At 50.6% G+C, this 21,616-nt stretch overlaps 1 protein-coding gene across 8 annotated transcripts; it reads left to right on the forward strand.

Annotated features, from left to right (window-relative positions):
* Positions 1-797: 797 nt before the first annotated feature.
* DHX33 (DEAH-box helicase 33) lies at positions 798-20,978 on the forward strand. 8 transcript variants are annotated; one of them, XR_014821754.1, is made up of 12 exons: positions 798-1,145; positions 3,879-4,039; positions 4,659-4,886; positions 5,017-5,187; positions 6,877-7,062; positions 8,083-8,194; positions 9,272-9,431; positions 9,588-9,676; positions 11,733-11,860; positions 12,495-13,504; positions 13,678-14,840; positions 18,053-20,978. XR_014821754.1 is itself a non-coding variant. In XM_084985894.1 (12 exons), the coding sequence occupies exons 1-12, from the start codon at positions 869-871 to the stop codon at positions 16,549-16,551; spliced, it is 2,160 nt and encodes a 719-aa protein (XP_084842020.1). In that variant the 5' UTR covers positions 798-868; the 3' UTR covers positions 16,552-20,978. The 8 variants fall into 8 exon arrangements, 4 of the variants coding, with proteins under 4 accessions (XP_084842020.1, XP_084842019.1, XP_084842022.1 ...); XR_014821756.1 differs by having other exon boundaries at positions 12,495-12,777; positions 13,686-14,840; XR_014821757.1 differs by lacking the exon at positions 18,053-20,978 and adding an exon at positions 15,913-16,501 and having other exon boundaries at positions 12,495-12,777; positions 13,686-15,030.
* Positions 20,979-21,616: the final 638 nt, after the last annotated feature.

Raw genomic sequence — 21,616 nt, forward strand, 5'->3', positions numbered from 1 at the left:
CTCTAAGAAATTTGAAAGAGGAACTAATTATATCCTGTTTTCCCAACTGGGGTTCTGAATCTTTTCATTGATTTCTGTGTCTATGATGGGACTGGGAGCCCTGTAAAGGACTTGAGAGTCTGGCAGCAATAGTTGGGGAAAGAAAGAGTAAAGGAAAATGTTTAGTTTCGTCAGACTCCCCTTTTCCCTGCTTGTATTACAGGAACAGACCACTTCCATTGGAATAGTCACTTTCTAAGGAGAATGTATGATTGTCATAGAATATGTCATATTTCTTTTTTTCTTCTGTAACACGAGATGACCACCAATGTCTCTTTCAAAATTCAGATTTTGTGACACCTGAATGACTGATCTTGGAGACTCAGTTTCTTCATCTGTAAACTGGGGAGAGCAACTGTTGGGAAGATTAATGCAAATGTTTGTGTGTTCCTCACTAATTTTACCAAATTAAATATGTTCCTTGAAGAGCCAGTACTATCGTGGCAGAGAGAGGGAAACGTGCATTTACTGGGGGGAAAAATAGTGTTAGCAGGACACTAAAACAGTGAAGAAAACCGTGGTGGCTATCCAAAGTTAAGGTCTCTCGGAACCACATATCTTATCTTTGTTGTCGCTCCGGGCCTTTTTCCCCGGTCGTACCCCGGGCCTGCTCTGCCCTCTCTCAGGAAGTGAAAGCCTGGCTCCCCTGCCAGTGCATGCTGGGACTTGGAGTCTCCTTACTAAAGACTCCGGGTGGCGGCGCTGAGATCAGCTGGGTGGCTGGAACCGCCAGCACGTGGCGGGAAGGGGCGGCGCGCGCTAGCTGTCTGCTCCCGGGAGCGGCAGGGGCTGCCCGCCCTCGCCTCTCCCGTCCGGGTGCCCTCCCGACATGCCCGAGGAGGCGGATTGCCCCCCGGCCAAGAGATTCCGGCCGGGCGCTGGGCCTCCGAGCCGCGCCCGGCCCTGCCCTCCCGGGCGGCGAGTAGTGATGCTGCTGAATGCGGGCGGCAGCGGAGGAGGCAGGAGGCAGCAGCCGGCCCTGGCCCACCCCTCGACCAGCCCCTACCCTGAGGCCGTGGAGCAGCAGCGCCGGAGTCTGCCCATCTTCCAGGCGCGGGGGCAGCTGTTGGCCCAGCTCCGAAACCTGGACAGCGCTATCCTCATCGGTGAGTGACCGCGCCGGCGGGTCCTTCCTCGTTACCTGTTCCGGCTTCTCGAAAACAGCTTTTCTTAGATGCCTATCGCCGTCTTTCATTAGTTTCTACAACAAACTTGACGGCCTTTTCTGTGCGGGGGCCAGGCGAGGGCCTCGGAGGAGAGTCGGACAGCCCCTCTCTGGAGGCTCTCACAGCCAGGGCAAGTGACCCACCCGTTAGGCAAAGACTCACCTTCCCTGTGAAAGGGTACAGGGGCGCAGCGGACACTTCGAGAGCTGAGAGGAGTGGATTACTCAGGGAGGGATGGCTGGGGAGGTGGTCCCCAGAAGGCGATGGACACAGGGGAGAGGGCCTGCAGCATGAGAGACTTAAGTGGAGGTGAGAAAGGGCCCTATCTAACGCAAGCAGTTGTTTCTGGTGCACAAAGTAAGAGGCAGAGTTGAGGGCAGGGGACTTCGTAAGGAGCTTCGATCCCAACATTTAAGTAAGAGGAGCTCCTGAAAGACCGAGAGGATGAGTTTTCGAAGAGGGGAAGGAGACCCAGGAGAGATGATAGTCTAAGGATGGAGTTGTAAGAAGGGAGGAAACAGACGCACCAATGAGGTCCAGTAAATACGGAACCAGAAAGATGCCTGCTGGATTGGATGCAACGTATGGTTCAGGGGTCCATTTGAGCTCTATTTCAGCAGAGCTGTCAGGGTGGGAGCTGATTTCTTACTGGGCTGAGGAGTAAGTAAGGGGTGAGGATCTGAAGATAGTGGGAGCCGACATCTGTTTGGAGAAAAAAGAGGGGGACCTAGAGGAGCTTGCAAGTATTCACAGGTTGAGGGGAAGAACTCAGTAGAGACGGAGGCCAAGGATGGAAGGTGGGCACTATTAGAGCAGGGGGTGGGGGCAGGAAGAGGAGCACTTGGCCACAAGGCCGGGTGCAGAGCTGGCCTGGACTAGGAGGAGGGATGCCCAAGAGGATGAGGGAGCTGAAGAAGGGAGGTCAGAATGGGGGTGGCTGCAGAAAGGCTTGGGGGAGGTGGAAGGAGATCGCATTTGAGGGCTTAACTTTTTCTGTGAAATAGGCGAGGGGGATGTGTTGAGAATGGGAGTCATAGGGGCCTTGGGGAGGATGGGGACAGAAAAAGGGCTGCAAAAACAAGCAAAAAGATTGACAGCAGTGCTGGTGCCCAGGTGCCTTTGGGTCCCTGCAAACTCGGGTCGTTGTCGGCAGTGTTGGGTTATTTTACTGTAGCCATGCTCGGTTTCTTGCGGTAGGAAGAGAAAAGATGGGCAAGGAGACGTTGATCCAAGTTTGGGTTTTTCCTGGTGGACTCAGGAGGAGGAGTGCATAAAAATCTGTTGGTCCAAAGATTCTTGTTCTGGTCAGGAAGCTTGAGCAATCAGAGGGGAAGAAAGATGGGCCCGTAGGGCTCTCAGGGCAGAGACAGGGCAGTGGGAGCTGTTGGCAAGGAACACAGGTTCACCAAGTTCTTCACCCTGAATGGGCGCTGGGAGGGTAGGAAATAAAGCTGCCCTTAAGGGCCTTCTTTGCCCTCCAGGGGCTTTTATTTTCTTTTTAGGGCTGCACCTGTGGCATATGGAAGTTCCCAGGCTAGGGGTCAAGCTGGAGCTGCAGCTGCCGGCCTACACCACAGCCACAGCAACGCTAGATCCTTAACCCACTGAGCGAGGCCAGGATCGAACCCACATCCTCATGGATACCAGTCAGGTTCATTACCGCTGAGCCACAACGGGAACTCCTCCAGGGGCTTCTGATATTGTTAAGGGGCAGAAAAGTTTCATAGACTGCAGGGGGATCAGTGACGGGAGAGAGGTGAATGAGACACTACAAATACAGAGGAGGCAGGTGCAGCCCCTGGGGAGAGAGTTTGAGGTCTAATTCATCTTGTAGAGCTTGTCAGGCAGGAGTGTGGGAGCAGGTGTCTCATCACAGTGTGGACAAAGGCTGAGGGTCTGAAGGCAGGCTGGGGGTGGTGAGGAGTTAGCTGTGGCTGCAGCGAGGGAGCTGGAGTCTCTTGACATCAGTACACGGACATCTCACTTATCCTTTTAAAAAGTAGGACATCTCTGTATAACAGTTATGTTTCATCGTATGATTTTACGGTTCCGGCTTATCGCTGACCTTGTACATTGTTTTCAGCTTTTGGCTGTCAGGAGCAAAGGTGACAAAAACATCATTGAAGCTGTATCTTTATTTCCTTAGAATCAATTCCTACAAGTAGAATCGTGGGTCAAAGGGTAGAAACATTTTAAAGATGTTCCTAATATAATTTGGCCTTTCAAGAAACAACTCCAGTTCACACTCTGCTAGCAGCATGCATGGGTATCCATTTTCCTGTGGTTTTATCATTTCAGAGTATTTTATCTTTTCCTTCTGACTTTGATCTGTTTGTTGCCTGAAATATGTTTCAGTTTGCATTCGTTTTTTGTTGTTGTTGTTGTTGTTTTGTCTTTTCTAGGGCCGCACCTCTGGCATCTGGAGGTTCCCAGACTAGGGGTCCAATCGGAGCTGTGGCTACCGGCCTGCGCCACGCCACAGCAACTCGGGATCCAAGCTGCATCTGCAACCTACGCCACAGCTCATGGCAATACTGGATCCTTAACCCACTGAGAAAGGCCAGGGATCAAACCGCCACTTCATGGTTCCTATTCAGGTTCATTAACCACTGCCCCACAACAGGAACTCCCTGTTTCAGTTTGCATTTCAGTGAGACTTTTTTTCTTTCCTAGGGGAGACCGGCTCTGGGAAGACGACACAGATCCCCCAGTACCTGTATGAAGGGGGGATCGGGCGCCAGGCTGTCATTGCTGTGACCCAGCCTCGGCGAGTGGCTGCCATCTCTCTGGCTACCAGAGTCTCAGACGAGAAGAGAACTGAACTCGGGAAGCTGGTACCTCACTTCCTTCTTTACTGACAGTTCTCGGTCCCCTACCCTCCAGCCCCTGTCCCATGACTTTTGTTTTTCTGAGCAAGGTCACTTATATATCTCAGGCTTCTTTCTTGCCATGATTGTTTCAACCTCTCAGTTCTTTGCTAGGTCCTACGAGTTCAGAGGGTCTGACAGTCCAATTTGCTTTGTTTTCAAACTCTGTTAGCAAGATTGATAAATTAGTTGTTTTCCTAGAGCACTTTTAAGGCTTTGGTAAAGTCTGCTAAGTCTCATTTCTATGTATCTTTCTATAAACTTGTAAGCGTTTTGCTAACATATAGGCGGGTGTTGGGACTAAGTCCCAGAACTGCATCTACATCAGATTCATTTGTGTTTGTGTTTATGCATTTGACTTAAAAACATCTTGGACATCTCTTCATATGTATGTAGCTTACTTGCAACTATGAAGTAGCTGGAGGGACCGAGGCCAGTTCTCAATTCTGCCTAATGTTTGCATCATTGCAGCTGAGGGCGCGTGTCCATCGCCCCAGAGAGTGGGGCCGGGTGGGACCTGTGCACCGCGGGACACGTTGGTGCTCAGCCTGCGTCTGCTGAGTGCATGAGCGCTGTCTCCGCGCAGGTTGGCTATACGGTGCGCTTCGATGACGTCACCTCGGACAACACCAAGATCAAGTTCCTGACGGACGGCATGCTTCTGCGCGAGGCCATCTCCGACTCCCTGCTTCGGAAGTACAGCTGCGTCATCTTGGACGAAGCCCACGAACGGACTATCCACACGGATGTGCTCTTCGGGGTGGTGAAAGCCGCGCAGCGGCGGCGGAAGGAGCTGGGGAAGCTGCCCCTCAAAGTAGGTGCAGCCGGTTGTGCTGCGGAGGCCGGGAAGCCGCGTGGGGGGCGCGACGCAGGGCTGGGGGCTCGGGGAGGCAGGGCTCGTCTCCCATCCCGCTACCCCCGCCCCTGCTCCGTCCCGCATGCAGGTGATTGTGATGTCGGCCACCATGGACGTGGACCTGTTCTCTCAGTATTTCAATGGAGCCCCCGTCCTCTACCTGGAGGGCCGGCAGCACCCGATCCAGATTTTCTACACCAAGCAGCCTCAGCAGGATTACCTGCACGCCGCCCTGGTCTCGGTCTTCCAGATCCACCAGGTAGGCTGCGAGTGCAGATTCCTGGAAAGGTCTGTTTGATCTTGAGCATTCAGCCTTGGAAAGAAAAACTGCCAAACGAAACCACGCTGTGAGCTGTGTCCTTAAGTTGAATAAGGAGTTTGCTCACCATCTCCACATTTGTAATCTTTACTATGCTCTTTTTTTCCTAAAAAAAAAAAAAAAAAAAAAAAACCTCAGGAGTTCCCATTGTGGCTCAGGTTAAGAACCCAAAATAGTCTCTGTGAGGATCTGGGTTCAATCCCTGGCCTTACTCAGTGGGTTAAGGATCTGCCATTGCCCCATCACAGATGGTGGCTTGGATCCGGCATTGCTGTGGCTATGGCGTAGCCCTCAGCTGCAGCTCTCATTTGACCCCTAGACCAGGAATTTCCATATGCTGCAGGGGCAGCCCTAAAAAAAAGAGAAAAGACAAGAATTTAACTGTGACCAGCATCTTTCCTCATCTGCACCAGAAAGCATCCATACATTAGAGCTGTGGCTTGTGAGCATATTTTGATCAGAACCCCCAGTAAGAAGCACATTTTATGTTGCAACTCAGGACACGATATGTAGAACTGAAGTAAATCTTAGGAAACACTGCTTCCTTTTACTATGTGTGATGTCCTCTGGTATTTTCTGTCATTTAAAAAAAAGAAAAAAGGTGTATTAACCAGTAATGAACTGCAATTTAGAGTTTGTCTTTTTCTTTCCTTTTTTTTTTTTGATTTTTTAGAGCTGAACCTGTGGTATATGGAAGTTCCCAGGCTAGGGGTCAAATCCAAGCCTCGTCTGTGACCTACACCACAACTCACGGCCAGGCTGGATCCTTAACCCACCGAGCAAGGCCGGGGATCTATCCTGCATCTGCATGGAAACTAGTTGGGTTCATTACCGCTGAGCCACGATGGGAACTCCTAGAGTTTTCTTTTTTTTAAAAAACAAACAAACAAACCTGTATTAGTAGTCCCCTGTTGGCCTAGCAGTTAAGGATTTGGCTTTGTCACTGCTGTGGCTTGGGTTTGATCCCTGGCCTGGGAACTTCGACATGCCATGGGTGAGGCCAGAAATAAAGAGGAGAGTGTATTTGATGGCATGACTCCTTCTGGCCGTTTCCATGGATCAGGATTTCCCCAAATTGCATCTCTATTGTCAGATGATTTTGAAAGGAAGGAAGCTTCATGCAGATTTTATTTGCTCTCCTGATTGTGCAGTTATAGGCATTGTTCTTGTTGCACAAGCAGTCTGGAGGTTTTCCTTCAAAATCTCCTGAGTTTTTTTTTGGTTTGTTTTTTTGTTTTTTTCCTCTTTTTAGGGCTGCACCTGCATATGGAAGTTCCCTGGCTAGGGGTCGAATCATATCTGCAGCTGGGGTCTATGCCACAGCCATGGTGACACCAGATCCTTAACCCACTGAGCGAGACCAAGGATCAAACCTGTATCCTCACAGAAACAACGTCAGGTGTTTAACCCATGCGTCACAACAGGAACTCCCTTAATTAGTCTTTCAACATAGCCGGCTGTCCGTTGTAAGCTGCAGCTTGCGCTCCCAGGGGAGCTCCCCCAGGGGAGACATGTTTAGGCTCGTTTAGGTCTCCCAAGCTAAGAACAATAACTAGGAAAGTTCACCAGTGCCCACTGCCCTGCTGGGTGCACCCTGCACCTCATGACCCCTCTCCGCCTTTTCGGTAGGAGGCCCCGTGCTCCCAGGACATCCTGGTGTTCCTCACCGGGCAGGAGGAGATCGAAGCCATGAGCAGGACCTGCCGGGACATCGCCAAGCACCTCCCTGACGGCTGCCCCTCCATGCTGGTCCTTCCCCTCTACGCCTCCCTGCCCTATGCCCAGCAGCTGCGCGTCTTCCAGGGGGCTCCGAAGGTGAGTCACCCCACTTCTGCCCGGCCCCTCCCAGGCACCACCCTAGGGGCCCCTGCTCCCGTCGTCAGGCTCCAGACAAGGCGTGTGGGACAGGAGGCCTGGGGACAATTTACAGGGCTGGAAAGGCGCAGGCGTGGTAGGCAGAGCTGTGGTGGGACTGGGGACTAGGGGACAGGAGGACAGGGGATGAGGGGGGGATGAGGGGACAGGAGGATGGTTGTCAGGGCATGAGGGGCAGGGGGCAAATGTAGCAGCCAGAAGATGGGTGAGTGACTCCTCCGAGGTCGACCAGAAAACAAGCCTGTTGTCCAGGATGCATTTCTTGGGCACCCATGCTGTGCCAGGCACTCTGCCTGCTCTGCCACACGCTGTTTCTCAGCCTCTTGAGAACTGCAAGGTAGGTCTCTTCCAACCCAGGGGCCCTGAGGGCTGAAGTGACCGTTAACTGGCAAGGCCAGGATTCCAGCCCACGTTTACCTGCCTCTCAATCTTGTACTGGTTCCACCACATCTCAGTGCCTCAGAAGAAGCTTTGGAGACTGGAACACTCCCCCCACGCCTGCCCGCCTCGCCAGCCCAATTCAGTGACTGGCCGTCAATATTAGTCAATATTAGTAACTGTCATTAAGAACGAAGTCATCTTGGAGTTCCCGTCATGGCGCAGTGGTTAACGAATCCGACTAGGAACCATGAGGTTGTAGGTTCGATCCCTGGCCTTGCTCAGTGGGTTAAGGATCTGGCGTTGCCTTGAGCTGTGGTGTAGGTCGAAGACGCGGCTCAGATCCCACGTTGCTGTGGCTCCGGCGTAGGCTGGTGACTACAGCTCTGATTTGACCCCTAGCCTGGGAACCTCCATATGCCCGAGAAATGGCAAAAAGACAAAAAAAAAAAAAGAAGAAAGAACAAAGTCACCTTTCACTGATCGCAAGTGAACTGTGAAAATGAACGGTGAGGAATATGTTTTGAAACTTGTGAATCCTGTGTGTGTCATGCGGCTTTTTGGTTTTCTTCCTCCTCTCAGGGCTGCCGCAAAGTGATCATTGCAACCAACATCGCTGAAACCTCCATAACCATTACAGGAATAAAATATGTAGTTGACACGGGCATGGTTAAAGCAAAGAAGTATAACCCTGGTGAGAATCTGTAGCTCCTGAACGCCTCTGCTCTGTATAGTGAGCCCCCTGCGGTCCCACAGTTCCCCCCAAAGGAGCGATTCATGTCTGTGAGCACCTGAGAGCTGAGGGGCAGGCCCCACGCCTGAGTCAGGCCCACAAAGGCGCCTGCGCAGGAAAGAGGAGCCCCGGGTGGCAGACCTGGGGACAGGAGTCAGGGACCTGGGCAGAAGGGCTGCAACCCCGTCAGAAGGTGGGCGAGAACAGTGGCTCTCAGGCCAGGGACAGCCTGACATAGGAGGCTTCCTGGGAGATGACATCCCAGCGTGGCCGGTTCGAGCTCCAGTCCTCCAGGAAGGAAGCGGAGCCCCCAGGCTGGGGCAGGGCATGGGCTGTTTCCTGAGTGTGTGCCGTGGGCAGCTTGTTCGAAGTCATTTTTATTTGGGTCTGTGTTCCTCGCTTTATTCCAGAGGTTTTGAGGCAGCTGAAGTGCTGCGCTGCTGAGCATTCAAGGTGCTGACTTTCAGGCGTGTGTCTCAGGGACCACGTGTGTGAAAGGGCTTGGTTCTCCACCGCCTGGCACAGAACACACCTTTATGGAGAAAGCTAGTCTCGTCACTCCCGGGCACATCAGTACCCTGTGGTCCCTCATAGGGGGAGGGAGGGGGAAGGCAGCGTACAGGGCGCTGGAGGCGTTTCATGTCCAAGCCATTGATTGATGGGGGACCGGCCATCCTGGGTTTCTAGAAACTGCCTCGGTTTTAGCACTGAAAGTCCCAAGTCCTGGGAGACCCCTCTGTCCTGGGCAGACCAGGTTGTTGTCACCTGTGATCTAAGCCAAGGCCTCTGAACTCTGCTCTCCTGCCTCCTCCCCCCACCCCCCGCTCTGCCCCCAGCTGCTAGCACGAGGTCTTCTGAGGCTTTGGTCTCAGATTTCACAGCAAGGTCTCGTTGCACCACAGACCAGTGTGGTTTTGTGCTTGGACTCTGGTGTCACAGGAGGCACCCCTGGGGCTCTGAGGAAGGCCGCTCTTTGTCCTCATGTAGCAGCGGTTCCTGTGAGGAGCACAGCACTAACGTGGGCCCCTCTCCAACCAGACAGTGGCCTGGAGGTGTTAGCGGTGCAGCGGGTGTCAAAGACTCAGGCCTGGCAACGCACAGGACGGGCTGGCAGAGAGGACAGTGGTGTCTGCTACCGACTCTACACGGAGGATGAGTTTGAGAAGTTTGACAAGATGACTGTGCCAGAGATCCAAAGGTAGGCCCGAGGGGCCCCCACCCGCTGTCCCCATCTGTCCCTCGGCTCCAGCAGTGGCTTCCCGGAGCTGCTGTCTTCACCGACGCTCCTCGGGGGGTGGTTCTGGCCCGCTGGCCGAAGGGACACCTGTGTGAAGCACCTGCATGTCTCTGGCAGGTGTAACCTGGCGAGCGTGATGCTGCAGCTCCTCGCGATGAGGGTCCCGGACGTGCTGACCTTTGACTTCATGTCCAAACCGTCTCCAGGTAAGTGGAGGCTTCAAGGAGGCGGATGGCACACGAGGCAGCGAGAGCAACCAGGGGACTCTTCTGGCGGCCTCCTTTGTTTAATTTGGTGGATCACAACCTTAACTCTTGGAGAAGAATCTCCCAATTATGAAAGGAGAGATGCTGGTGCAGAAGCAGTGGCTTCACGCAGGCACCACGGGCAGGTTCTGTGTCCACAGGAACCAGGGAAGTTGCTCTAGGAGTCCATGGGATACTGCAGACCTAAGGGAATTGCAGTCTTTTTTTTTGCCGGGGGATCGCCGCATGGTACATCGAGCTCCCCAGCCAGGGATCAGATCCGAGCTGCAGCCAAGAGCTAAGTGGAAGCTGTGGCAGCACCAGATCTTCAACCTCTTGGGCCGGGAATCGAACCCATGTCCCAGCACTCCCAAGATGCTGCCAATCCCTTTGTGCCACAGCAGGAGCTCTGGGAATTGCACCATTATCAGCAAGAGCCTTAGGTTTCCTTGCTGTTGACTGGAAGTTGATCAGCACTGCCCTCCACTGATAATCTCTCTCTTGGGGGAAGAAAAATAAATAAATAAATAGGCTTCTTAATAATGGTAGCTTTAGCACTTGGCATCTCTTCAGTACACTATTTTCCTTCCTGTTTTTTTTAGGGGCACACCCGAGGCATATGGAGTTCCCCAGGCTGGGGGTTGAATCAGAGCTGCAGCTGCTGGCCTACACCACAGCCACAGCAACGCCAGATCCGAGCCAAGTCTGCGACCTACACCATAGCTTCTGACAATGGCAGATCCTTAACCCACTGAGCAAGGCCAGGGATCGAACCCACATCCTCAGAGAGGCTGTGTTGGGTTCTTAACCCTCTGAGTCACAATGGGAACTCCTCCCTCCTTTTCCTGACAGTTTTATTCCATGCACACACATTATATCCCTAAGCACTGTGCTGTTTCAGTTGTGTTTACATATCCATTTCCCAGTAACCTTCCCTTTTCATTGATTCATGTTTTTTTTTTTTTGTTTGTTTGTTTGTTTTTGTCTTTTGTTGTTGTTGTTGTTGCTATTTCTTGGGCCGCTCCCGTGGCATATGGAGTTTCCCAGGCTAGGGGTCCAATCGGAGCTGTAGCCACCGGCCCACGCCAGAGCCACAGCAACGCGGGATCCGAGCTGCGTCTGCAACCTACACCACAGCTCACGGCAACGCCGGATCGTTAACCCACTGAGCAAGGGCAGGGACCGAACCCGCAACCTCATGGTTCCTAGTCGGATTCGTTAACCACTGCGCCACGATGGGAACTCCTGATTCATGTTTTGTAAGGTTTATGTTTGATGCATTCTAGGTAGTAAATATCATTCCATTCTATGAATAAACAAACATGTATTTCTCCTACTGATAGATAGTGCCACTCTGCTTTTTGCACTTAATATATTTTACAGATCACTTTCCCGTATGTATGTATGTATTACATCCTTAGAAATGTACTTTTAGGACTTCCCATCGTGGCTCAGTGGTTAACGAATCCGACTAGGAACCATGAGGTTGTGGGTTCGATCCCTGGCCTTACTCAGTGGGTTAAGGATCTGGCGTTGCTGTGGCTGTGGCATAAGCCGGTGGCTACAGCTCCAATTCGACCCCTAGCCTGGGAACCTCCATATGCCGCGGGAACAGCTCAAGAAAAGGCAAAAAAAAAAAAAAGAAAGAAAGAAATGCATTTTTATTTTTTAATAGGTAATGTATCTACATGATTCACATGCAAAAAGAACAAGAGTATCTAGTTAATACTGTCCTTCTCACCAGGGGCCTGTGAGGCACTGCACAGTGTTTGAGGCTCTCTGGGGGTGAGGTTCATCCATGTAGCTTGGCAGCATCGCAGATTTACCTGCTGGATTGCAGGCCATTGTTTCAAAAGAGAAGTGAACTGAAGACGGTAAAAAGCACCTGCTGGGGGCAGCGAGGTTGTATCCTTGCTATGGCTTGACGTAGGCTAATCAGAAGCTCCCCGAAGTACTGAACGAGCTGTGGCTTGGTCCTCTTTTGAACACTTGCCCCCTTTTGTGCCCCTCTCTCTAGAGCACATCCAGGCAGCCATCGCCCAGCTGGAGCTCCTGGGCGCTCTTGATCGCAAGGATGACCAGCTCACCCTGACTCCGATGGGAAGAAAGATGGCAGCGTTTCCGTTAGAACCCAGATTTGCAAAAGTAAATGATTCCCTCTCCTCCGTCCCCCTTTCCTGTCCGTTACAGGTCAGCCATCCCAGAGGAGTGGCCCCAACTGTGCTTCTAGATTAATCTGCACGTCTTCTCTTAAATAATCAGCCCTGACGTGTCTGACACTGCCTGACCCTCTGTGTGGGGAAGTCACGAGTCCCACGTGTATGGGGTCCTGCAGGGGGGAGCAGCCGTCTGTTTTACAAAAAGTAAAAGAGCATAACATACCTAGCCGTGGATCTAGAAACACCTGCTCCTAAACGCCTTAGAAGGGAAGCTGCGAAAGCCATGAATGGAAATGTTACATCCAGAAGCCAGGAAAAAACTGCAATGACACAGTCTTCGTTTTCCTTTTTTTGCTTTTTTAGGGGCCGCACCCTTGGCATATGGAGGTTCCCAGGCCAAGGGTCCAATCTGAGATACACCTGCCAGCCTCCGCCACAGCCACAGCTACACAGGATCCAAGCCATGTCTGCAACCCACACCACAGCCACGGCAACGCCGGATCCTTAACCGGCTGAGCGAGGCCAGGGATCCAACCCGCAACCTCATGGTTCGTAGTTGGATTCGTTCCCGCTGCGCCACGACGGGAACTCCTGACGCGGTTTTTAATGTGGACTTGCAGGCCATCCTCCTGTCCCCCACATTCCACTGCACGGAGGAGATGCTGACCATCGTCTCCCTGCTGTCCGTGGACAGTGTCCTCTACAGCCCTCCCTCCCGGCGGGACGAGGTGCAGAGCGCGCGGAAGAAGTTCATGGCCAGTGAGGGTGACCACGTCACCCTGCTCAACATCTACCGGGCCTTCAGGAACACAGGCGGGAACAAGGCAGGTCTTGTCTTTCGTTTTTTGTTTGTGTGTTTGACTTTTAGGGCCACATATGCAGCTCACACATGGAGGTTCCCAGGCTTGGGGTCGAATCAGAGCTGCAGCTGCCGGCCTCATGTGGGATCTGAGCCACATCTGCAACCTACACCACAGCTCGCGGCAACACTGGATCCTTAACCTCCTGAGCAAGGCCAGGGATCGAACCCACATTCTCATGGGTACTAGTTGGGTTCCTAACCATCTGAGCCACCATGGGAACTCCCTTGACTTTTTTTTTTGGCCACCCCTGAGGCATGCAGAAGTTCCCTGGCTAGGGATTGTGAGCCATGGCTATAACCAGAGCCACAGCAGTGACAATGCCAGACCCTTAACTCCAAGGCAGGCCTTGTCTTGTTCCTCCTCTCAAGCGGTGTATCCCTTTGGGCCCGTGATTTAAGTGAACTTTCCCTTTCCGGCTGCACCTTCTAAAGAGCCACAGAAAGAGTGCCAGCTGTCATTTCGGAAATGTCCACAATGCTGGGAGGAGGATGTGATGCCGGCCTTTGGCTGTGCTCCTGTTCAACTCATATTTAACGTGTGCAAATTCTGTAAGTACTCAGGGACCCAGTTTCCTAGGCACCCAGTGATTGGTTCCCCCACCCACCCTGAGCTCTCTTCACAGCAATTTTGCTTGTGCGATATTTCAGTTCCCTGGACCAAGATGGAAAATGGCCGTATCTTCTTTCCTGTGTCAGTAAGATCAGTAATTGTGCCAGAGCACACATGCTTTATTTATTTATTATTTTGGCCACACCTGAAATGTGGGCGTTCTCAGGCCAGGAGTCTAACCTACCTCACAGCAAGGCCCTGAGTAGCAACGCCGATCCTTAGCCCTCTGTGCCACAAGAGAAGTCCTGCAGTCAGTTCTTTATTTAATTAATTAATTTATTTATTTTTTGTCTTTCTGCCTTTTCTAGGGCCACTCCCACAGCATATGGAGGTTCCCAGGCTAGGGGTCCAATTAGAGCTGTAGCTGCTCGCCTATGCCACAGCCACAGCAACGCCGGATCCTTAACCCACTGAGCGAGGCCAGGGATCGAACCCGCAACCTCATGGTTCCTAGTTGGATTCGTTAACCACTGAGCCATGACGGGAACTCCCAGTCAGTTGTAGTTGTTGTAAAGACTTTGCTCTATTTGCCACAACTTATTTTTAAGGAAATGAAATGCTGCAGACCCAGCAAGAGCCCTGAGCTGCTGCTCTTGTAGTCCTTCCTCCTGTAACCACGACCCTCAAGTGGGTCGGTGTCCCCGCTGGTGGCAGTATGTTTTGACTTCATGAAGTGCTCGGTCATCGTGGGCTGTAAATGTTTCCTGCCCTTTCGCAGCCTGTTTCTGCTCTGGCCCCCCCAGGTCTCCTCTGCACGAGGGGGCGACACCCAGGAGGGGACCTGCTGGTCTTGGCGCAGCTGCAGCCAGCTTCCCCTGCTGGGTGGCTCCCCACGCTATCAACACCTCCTTCTCCTCCCCAGTGCAGTGTACTGGCCTCTCCATCTCTTCATTGACGTGACTTTCACTTTTGCCACGTTGCTGGATGTGAGCGAGAACTCAGTTATTTGGAACTGCACTGCCCTGAGTCCTCAAGGGGCCAAGAACCTGTGCTTAAGTTTATTGTCCTTGTGTAGTTCATTGTCTGTGAGTTGTCTGTCCATTTCCTTTGTCCATTTTCCTACTGGATTATGGGGCATTTTCTTACTGATTTATGGGAGGGTTTTTTGGGGTTTGTTTGTTTGGTTGGTGATTAACCTTGAATGGGTCTAGTGATGCACATAGCCCAGGCTGCAGTAGCTTTTTTCATGGCAACTTAACAAAGGAACTTTTTTTTTAGTTTACTCTAGAGTTTTAGTGTTTTCCCTTATAGTTCACGCTTTTTGATGTAAAGATATTTCCCTGTATTTATTTTTGGCACCTGAAGTTTTCCCTCTGAATTCAACCATGTTCTAAAAAGTATGTGTGCTGTGCGTGTTTTCTGTGGAAATGAGAGGACTGTGTTGTGTCTTTTTTTTCTCCTATTCAGGATTGGTGCAAAGAGAATTTTGTCAACAGTAAGAACATGATGCTAGTAGCTGAAGTCAGAGCACAGCTGAGGGATATCTGCTTAAAGGTATTTTTCTTCCTGGTGTTCTTGGGGTCGCTTTGGGTTCTAGGCTGTCACTCTTTCTAGGTGAAAATTTTCAAATTGCTTTTTGCTCATGATTACCAAAAAAACCTCTTATTGTAGGGAAATTTGGAAATAATGCTTTTTTTTTTTTTTTTTTTCTTTTTTTAATGTCTTTTCCAGGGCCGCACTCATGGCATATGGAAGTTCCCAGGCTAGGGGTCTAATCAGAGCTGTAGCTGCCGGCCTACACCACAGCTCACGGCAATGCTGGAACCTTAACCCACTGAGTGAGGCCAGAACCCCCAACCTCATGGTTCCTAGTTGGATTCGTTAATCACTGAGCCACGATGGGAACTCCAAGATATAACGCATTTTTACATAGTGACATTGCATGTATACATTATAAACTTTAGAAGCATTTTCTAATGTTATTAGAATTATCCCTAAGTTTTTTTTTAGGGGAAATATCTGACTTTTTTCAGATTATGAAAACAGTGCATAACTGCTACACATTGATACAATGACAAAAAACATCGTGATAAATAATACAGAAAATATAAAAGACCCATCCATACTCCTGCCCTCCAAAGATAAACAATAGCCTAGTGTAGATCCTTCTGGAATTTTTATCGTGTGTATATATGTTTTTGTGTGTATGTGTGTGTGTACACAAACCAACATGGTTACATATATAAAATTTTATTTTAAAAGCAAATATATACATTTTGTTTTGCAACTTGCTTTTTTCCATGTGGCGTATTTCTTGAATACCTTGTGTCTGGGCTCTCAGTGCCTGTGTCTCCCTCGCTCTTTTTTAGTGACTTCATAGTATTTCACTGTATTCACTACATTTTATTTAACTAAGCCCCTAATTGTGGTCATTTAGCTTGGGCTCAGTAACCATCCATATATATATATATATATATATATACATATATGTGTGTGTGTGTGTGTGTGTGTTCTGGTGCACATAGCATGATCTTCTAGATGGGGAGATGGGGGAGTTTTTTGTTTGGGTGTTTTTGTGTCTGTTTTTTTGTTTTTTTTTTTTTTGCTTTTCAGGGCCACCCCCGAGGCATATGGAGGTTCCCAGGCCAGGGGTCAAATTGGAGCTGCAGCTGCTGGCCTGCAGCACAGCCACAGCAATGCTGGATCCGAGCCATGTCTGCGACCTACACCACACTCACAGCAACACCAGATCTTTAACCCACTGAGCGAAGCCAGAGATCAAACCTGCATCTTCATGGATACTAGTCGGGTTCCTAACCAGCTGAGCCACAAGGAGGATTCCTGGATGGGGAATTTAGATTTTGACAGACCTTGCCAAATCACCAACCAACAAGTTTTCTATCAGGTTATGTTCGCTCTTAGAGGACATGCTGTTTAAGGTTCTGTTGTGTCTTTTCAGTGGCTGTGGGATGCTCCACGTTTTCCCTCGGAGGCGGGGTGTTTCTGGAAGCAGTCTGCTCTGTTGAGCATTCTGAGTGTCACTTTTTGTTGTCGTGAACAACTCTGTGGTGATGGTGTGTGTAAAGGCTCTTCTGAGATGGCCCCCAGCATGGGCCATCCACATGTCCCCGGGAGACAGTTGTCACCTGTACCCGGGCCTGTGTCTGATGCCAGCGGCCCTATTGTTAGCACTAAAGGGCTTCCTCTTCACAGTAGCCTGTTGTGTTCTGCATTATACATGGTGTTCCGACCCTTCTTATCCTAGAACAGCTTTCCTGCCAGGCCATCCCTTGGCTCCATGAGTGCTCTTTCTCTCTCTCTCTTTTATTTAATGGCCGTATCCGTGGCACATGGAAGTTGCCAGACCAGGAACTGAATGTGAGCCAAAACTGCAGTAATGCCAGATCCCTTCAACCCACTGCGCCAGGCTGGGCATCACACCTGTGTCTTCCCGGTGACTTGAGACACTGCAGTCAGATTCCTAACTTACTGTGCCACAGTGGGACCTCCAGTTTTCTCGTTTTTTGATTGACAGATACAGTGTCCCTTGCTAGTTCTGAATTTAGGAACTGGTGATGGCTTCTCTTTATTTGCCAGGCCCTATGATTCCTATCTTCAGGAACAATCTAGAGGGGAGATCTGCCATATCTTCACATGAAAAACTCATGTGTGTGAAAAGAGAAGAAAAAGAAAAAAAAAAAAAACTCATGTGTGGAGTCAGTAATTTTCATAATCACGGTCACGTGTAAAGCAGTTACTCAGGCACCGTCTTCACTCTTTGTGTGGTTGCCTCGTTTGAAAACCTCGTCTCACTCCTATGAGGTCGATTCTGTTACTGTTTCCATTTTACAAATGATGAAGAGCCTAAGGAAGTTCAGTCCTTTGCCCCAAATCAGTGAGTGGCAGAGCGGGCAGCCTGAACGTTAGCCGTGGGGCCCTGGGGCTTCCTGGAGGTGGTGACAGCTGAGCTCCTTCGTGACAGATGAGATTAAGAAGGTCTTCATCAGGTCAGGTCCAGCTCATTGCAAAAAACAAAACCTATTGAGCTGTCCTGAAGGGCAAAGGGGGAAAAGAGCTGTGTCTTCTCTGGGCAGGAAATAGGGAAGCCCACAGGGCAGGAATAAGGGACAGAAGCAGGTTGGGAGCCAGGACCACAGTCTGCCTAAGGAGCTGCCCCAGCTCCACTCAGCTCACAGGGGATGCTCAGCTTTCCCTTCAGACTCCACACGCTGAGAAGGGAGAAGCTGGCCCAGCAGAGGTCAGCCAAGTGTCCTCGGGGCTGCTCGGCTGTGGCCTGGGGTCAGGGGACGCGACTTCTCAGCCAGGGGACCTGCGAGGGGATGGAGGAGTGACCCTTCCCTGTGGAGCTGAGGCTGCGTCTCCTCCGAGCACCCACGGGAGGGCGTCAAGGGGGTGGAGGGGATCGGAGGCTGGGCGCGGGGAGGGGAGTGTGGGGGGGTGTCCACCCTTCCCGGACGTCGGGGGACATTTCCGCAAGGGGTCGGGAGGTGGGGTCCCCAGCCTGTCTGCGGTTTGGCGGCTTGTACTACGGTCTACTCGGGGCCTCTCTTTCCGGACTGCGGTTTCCCTGTCGTCCTTCTGTGTCTTCCCGCTGGTTTCTTGCTGATCCCAGGCCTCCGAGGCAGCCCCCGGGTGTGGGCTCAGCCTCACCCGAGCTGCGCTGTGAGCGCCCAGGCTCCCTACGCTGTGGACGCGGCGCGGTCCTCACGGCCGGTTCTTTTCTGTCTCGCTTCCTGCCGAGGCAGATGTCCATGCCGATCCTGTCGTCGCGAGGGGACACGGAGCGCATCCGCCGCTGCCTGGCACACAGCCTCTTCATGAACAGCGCCGAGCTGCAGCCCGACGGGTCCTACGCCACCACGGACACCCACCAGCCGGTGGCCATCCACCCGTCGTCAGCCCTCTTCCACTGCAAGCCGGCCTGCGTCGTGTACACGGAGCTGCTCTTCACCAACAAGTGCTACATGCGCGACCTGTGTGTCGTGGACGCCGAGTGGCTGTACGAGGCTGCCCCCGACTTCTTCAGAAGGAAAATGAAGGCCGCCAGGAACTGAGCCGCCCACACCCGCGCCGCCAGAGGCCGCAGGTGGCCCAGAGCGGATCCTGCTGCCTTCTAGGAGCTTGAAAGCCTTTTGGTTTAAACCCCTCAGGCTGAACCACCCAGACCTGTCCATACCTTGGAAACTTCACAGTGATGCTTTGGGTTCTTGCTGGGCAACTTTGGGTGACTTTGTCAATTTCCGAGCATCAGTGACCCCACCTGCCAGATGAGGGTGATAATAATACTTAGGGGGTTGGGGTCCGGAGGCTTAGAGCAAATGAGAGGAAGGTACCCAGAGTTGTGTCTGCCCATGATGAACACGCGGCAGGTCCAGAGCCCTGGTGCTTGGCTGGTGTTACTGCTGTTCTGTGCACAGTCAGTCGGGTACAACATGACCCCCTGAGTTCCTGGGACTGAGGGAACTGTCTGGAAGGGGGACTGCAAGAGCTGCTGACCTCGGGTCTATTTCAGTGTCTATTTGCATGAAAACTCGAGAAATTGGCTTCTGTAGACCTTCCAGAGGGAGGTGCTGTTGAGCCCCACACCCGACCTCACTCCCCACAGTGCCATCCTTACACTGTAAAGGCGCATATCCCCACCTGTGCTTTCAGGAGACCTGGAGGTTGTGGGGTGAAGGTTGATTTGTAGCTTCTGAATCATGTCAAGTGTGGCTTGTAGCCTGATGGCCTCCAGCACAGCCATCTCTCTTACAGGGTGTGTAAACACCCACGTCTAAGGAGTGACTCTGAGCTGAGCATAAGGCTCTTGTCCTCAGGCCCAGCCCCTGGGGTCGGGGCGGAGGCAGAAGGGCAGCCTTAGCTCATCCCATCACCAGCTGGTGTTTATGTTCTTTTATTTATTTCCTCGGCTCTTTGTTCCTTTGAGGACAGCCTGGCTTTGCTGCTCGCTCGTCCCTAGTCCTGTTTCCACATTTGTAAGGGGATTATTGGGCCTCCATATTCTGAAAAGGGAAAAGACATTAGAAGTCCTTCTTAGCTATTTAATTATCAAAAGCAAATAACCTTTTAGCAGAGAATGCTTTGCCTTAGAAGATGGCAAGATTGAGCCCTTTTATTGCACTGAGTTGGTCTAAACGCACATGCGCAGTATTTTGGTCATTACAAAGGGAATCATGCAGCTTCCGAGCCAGGGCCCAAGCGGCCTGAGAGACCCTTCAGAGACAGTGGATGGTGTCTTCATGCTGGTCCAGTGAGACCACGGTGGGCAGAAGCACCCCTTTCTGGGTCTGATCTTCCCGTGCTGGTGCTATTGTGTGAGTCTGCCTCAGCACCAGCCATGTCTGGGCACGTGACTTCTTTCTGTTAAAAATAGTAGCTGCATGAAGCCAAATAGGATTTGATAGACCCTACATACCCTGTCTTATTGAATTCTTAGAATTCTCTTGTAGTTACTATTGCTGACTTTCTGAAAAGTTCTTTAGAAAATTTTCAAGTGTATTTTTCTCATTTATTTCATAGAGGCCTAGGATGTTTAGCCTGACTTGGTAAAAGAAAATATTATATTTTTGATAAAACATTCATCATGCTGATAAAAAATATTGGAGGTGGAGGGATTTATTATGTTCCTCAGCAAACTATGTAGAGGTGTTCTCTGGGGCAAGTAAAACTTAGCTCAAAATAATTTATGTCCAGCTTAAGTACCTGAACTGTTTCTGGAAATGTGTATGTGTATATATGTATTTTTTTATTTGAGCAGGAGTAAATTCCTATGAGCTTCTGAGCTTCTACGTTTCTGTACAGAACAATGTTTATCACTGCAGCATTCTGGTAGAGTTTTTACCGTAGTTTATATTGGGCTTTTTAAAATGTTGACTTTTAGCACAGCTGCTCAGGGAATAAATCAGATTGGAAAAGCCAGTCCAACTCTCCATATTACTACAAAGACATACACGTTTGTGTATATGGAGCTGCAGGGGACATATAAATACCTTTTAAACTTTCTTACGAAAGTGCAATGTTTCCCAATGATGTCGCACATCTAATCTTGAACTATGCTTTTCAATCAATAAGCTCTCCAATGGTGTGCTTTCTACCTTTTTTCAAACCTGTGAAATCCACATCTGGGTGAATCCCTAGCTCCCTGGAGCAGCGTCATGTCAGTAGATGCACAGCAAGCAGGTGTTTGTCCTCCTGCGTCTAGTAATCATGGCGCTTGGAGCCTTCAAGGCAGCACAGATTTCATTACAAGGGGAAAAAGCGCCAACACCCAGTTCTTGGTAAAAATCCTAACTTAATGTTGCCTCTCTGTTGTAAAGAGATGCCAGAATGAGGACAAGTTTTTCCTTTGTGGATCCAACTGATTATGTACTGTGATGTCTGAATCCATTGAATCCAGCTCTCCAGAAATGAGTAGAACTATGACCAGGCATCTGAGGTACCACCCCTTGAACATATAAGGAAACAGTGCATCTATGGGGAAGCAAGAATTGTATTTGATCAGAATATTACAACTTATAGAAAAAAGCCCCCAAAAATCTAGTTCGGGTTTGTGCTGTATTTTGAGAGTCTGTTCTTGATCAGACATAACTATAGAAACATCAGCTCTTGCATATAATGCTCAAATTTGCACACAGCTATTAAATCCATTAAAAGTGAACCTTAAAAAAAAAAGCATACCATAAGTGAATCTTGTACGTGATGTGTGTGACGTGATGTGTGTGGCTTCTTTCTTGGGTGTCCTTTCCTTTATTCACAAAATGTTGTTTAGAATATATTGTTTTAGGAGTTCCCGTCGTGGCCCAGTGGTTAACGAATCCGACTAGGAACCATGAGGTTGCGGGTTCGATCCCTGGCCTTGCTCAGTGGGTTAAGGATCCGGCGTTGCCGTGAGCTGTTGTGTAGGCTGCAGACGTGGCTTGGATCCCGCATTGCTGTGGTTCTGGCGTAGGCTGGAGGCTCCAGCTCCGATTGGACCCCTGGCCTGGGAACCTCCATATGCCGCGGGAGCAGCCCTAGGAAAAAAAAAAGGAATATATTGTTTTATTTTCACCACTGATTTGGGAAGACTTACTTTCTTGATGACCCTGTGTATTTTACGTGCCCTGGTAAGGTAGGAAGATTAGTTTTCTTAATCTAAATCTAATGTAAGCTGTGAGGTTTTTGCCCCCAGAAAAATAATGTCCTGTTGGAACATTAAGGTGTAAAGTTGGAGAGAGCTGGGGAGTCACAGGAATTGATCAGGGACCTTGCCCTTAGGAGCGCCAGGCCTGGTGGGAGTGAGGGGTGGCTTCCAGGTAAACCAGTATTGC

This window comes from Sus scrofa, chromosome 12 (genome assembly GCF_054392235.1).
Source record: "Sus scrofa isolate SSC_HxYL_T2T_F1_AM1 chromosome 12, Sscrofa_HxYL_maternal_Yorkshire_Landrace_v2.0, whole genome shotgun sequence".
Taxonomy (NCBI): Eukaryota; Metazoa; Chordata; class Mammalia; order Artiodactyla; family Suidae; genus Sus; species Sus scrofa.